At 43.6% G+C, this 1,394-nt stretch overlaps 1 protein-coding gene across 1 annotated transcript in view; it reads right to left on the reverse strand.

The window, feature by feature from the left end:
• The window catches only part of MAP3K4 (mitogen-activated protein kinase kinase kinase 4), a 121,905-nt gene that overhangs the window by 85,715 nt on the left and 34,796 nt on the right, over positions 1-1,394 (reverse strand). Inside the window, exon 2 of the mRNA XM_007457585.1 lies at positions 1,002-1,192. Within this exon, the coding sequence (XP_007457647.1) occupies positions 1,002-1,192 (191 nt within the window). The remainder of the gene's footprint in view (positions 1-1,001; positions 1,193-1,394) is intronic.

Below are 1,394 nucleotides of genomic sequence, written 5' to 3' on the forward strand. Positions count from 1 at the left end.
GAGCGAAAGAAAGGGAGAAATGGAAATGAGTTTCTTTTCAGTAGGGAGAACATGTGATAAGGGGAAATTTCTCAGAGGAGATAAAGAATGATATTCCTATCTTGCACAGTAATAGGTAGATGAATTCTAGGAAACTATGAGATCAGTTTCAGGACAAGTGGTTTGCTGAAATTAACAGAGAAATTGTAGAACCGTAAGGCTTCAGTGACCTGAGGTTCCACGCCAGAAAGCAGGTACAAGGAAGCAGGTCAGCATGATTCAATTCCTCTGCCTCAGAACAGAACATCTGTGACGTGCTCAGACGAAGGAAGAAATGAAAACAGAGAACAGTCTCAGGAGCAGGAACAGCTTCTAGAAGCAGAACACTATCTGGGCTTTGGGATTCCAAACAGAAAGAAAAGTAAAACACAGATTCTGTGCGTGATTGTAAGGTGCGATACCATCCAGGTCCTGTGCTTAATGGGAACCAGGGCCCTGTACATGAGGGCAGATCATGGTCACCGGCAGAGCACAGGTCTCAGGCCGCCTAGGGAACCCTGGGGAAGAAAGCCTGGCCCTGCCTCTCCCAAAGTGCCCAATACATCATGTCAGGAAGACAGAATCTAGCAGTTTCAGTCTAAGAGATTCAAAGAATAAAAGAAGGCCACCTATCCCGTACACCAGCAGCCATCCTGGACAGGCACGCAGATTCATCCACGTTTGTCCTCTTCCACATCCTAAAAGGAATGCAAAGGCCTCACACACTGACTTTAACAATTACTCAGGACAAACCTTTCTATCTCTGGAGAATTATTTTCTCTTTTATTAACAATATTGCTAATGGTGATAATTCAAAATTTTAAAAATAAAACTTTAAGGCAGCATAAAATCAAACTTAAAATAAGAGGAATAAGTAACATTATCATAGAAAAAGCATCTATCAATAGTTATATGTTACATAAAGATTATATACCAACCATGCCACGCCCTCTCAAATATATCTTTTTAAATACAAGACTTACCTTTCACATTAGCTTGACTGGTGGGCCTCCCTACATTATTCCTCCTGTGTTTGGTTGACAGGCGCTTCCTCTGCCGAGGTGTGCTGGGGGGAGAGGTACCATAAAGGTTCTCTGTATTTGTTTCATCTGAAAAGTCCTCAGGATCAGACTCAGAATTCTTACAAGCTGAATCTCCCAATGCGCACTCTTGTCTATGGAGCACAACAAGCAGAGAAAACATTCAGGAATGTATGAAGGGAATTCAAATTTCAATTACTTAAAATTTCTTTTAAAAACTCTTCATAGGGCTTCCCTGGTGGCGCAGTGGTTGAGAGTCCGCCTGCCGATGCAGGGAACATGGCTTCGTGCCCCGGTCCGGGAAGATCCCACATGCCGCGGAGCGGCTGGGGCCGT

This window comes from Lipotes vexillifer, unplaced genomic scaffold, assembly GCF_000442215.2.
Source record: "Lipotes vexillifer unplaced genomic scaffold, Lipotes_vexillifer_v1.1 scaffold1055, whole genome shotgun sequence".
Lineage (NCBI taxonomy): Eukaryota > Metazoa > Chordata > Mammalia > Artiodactyla > Lipotidae > Lipotes > Lipotes vexillifer.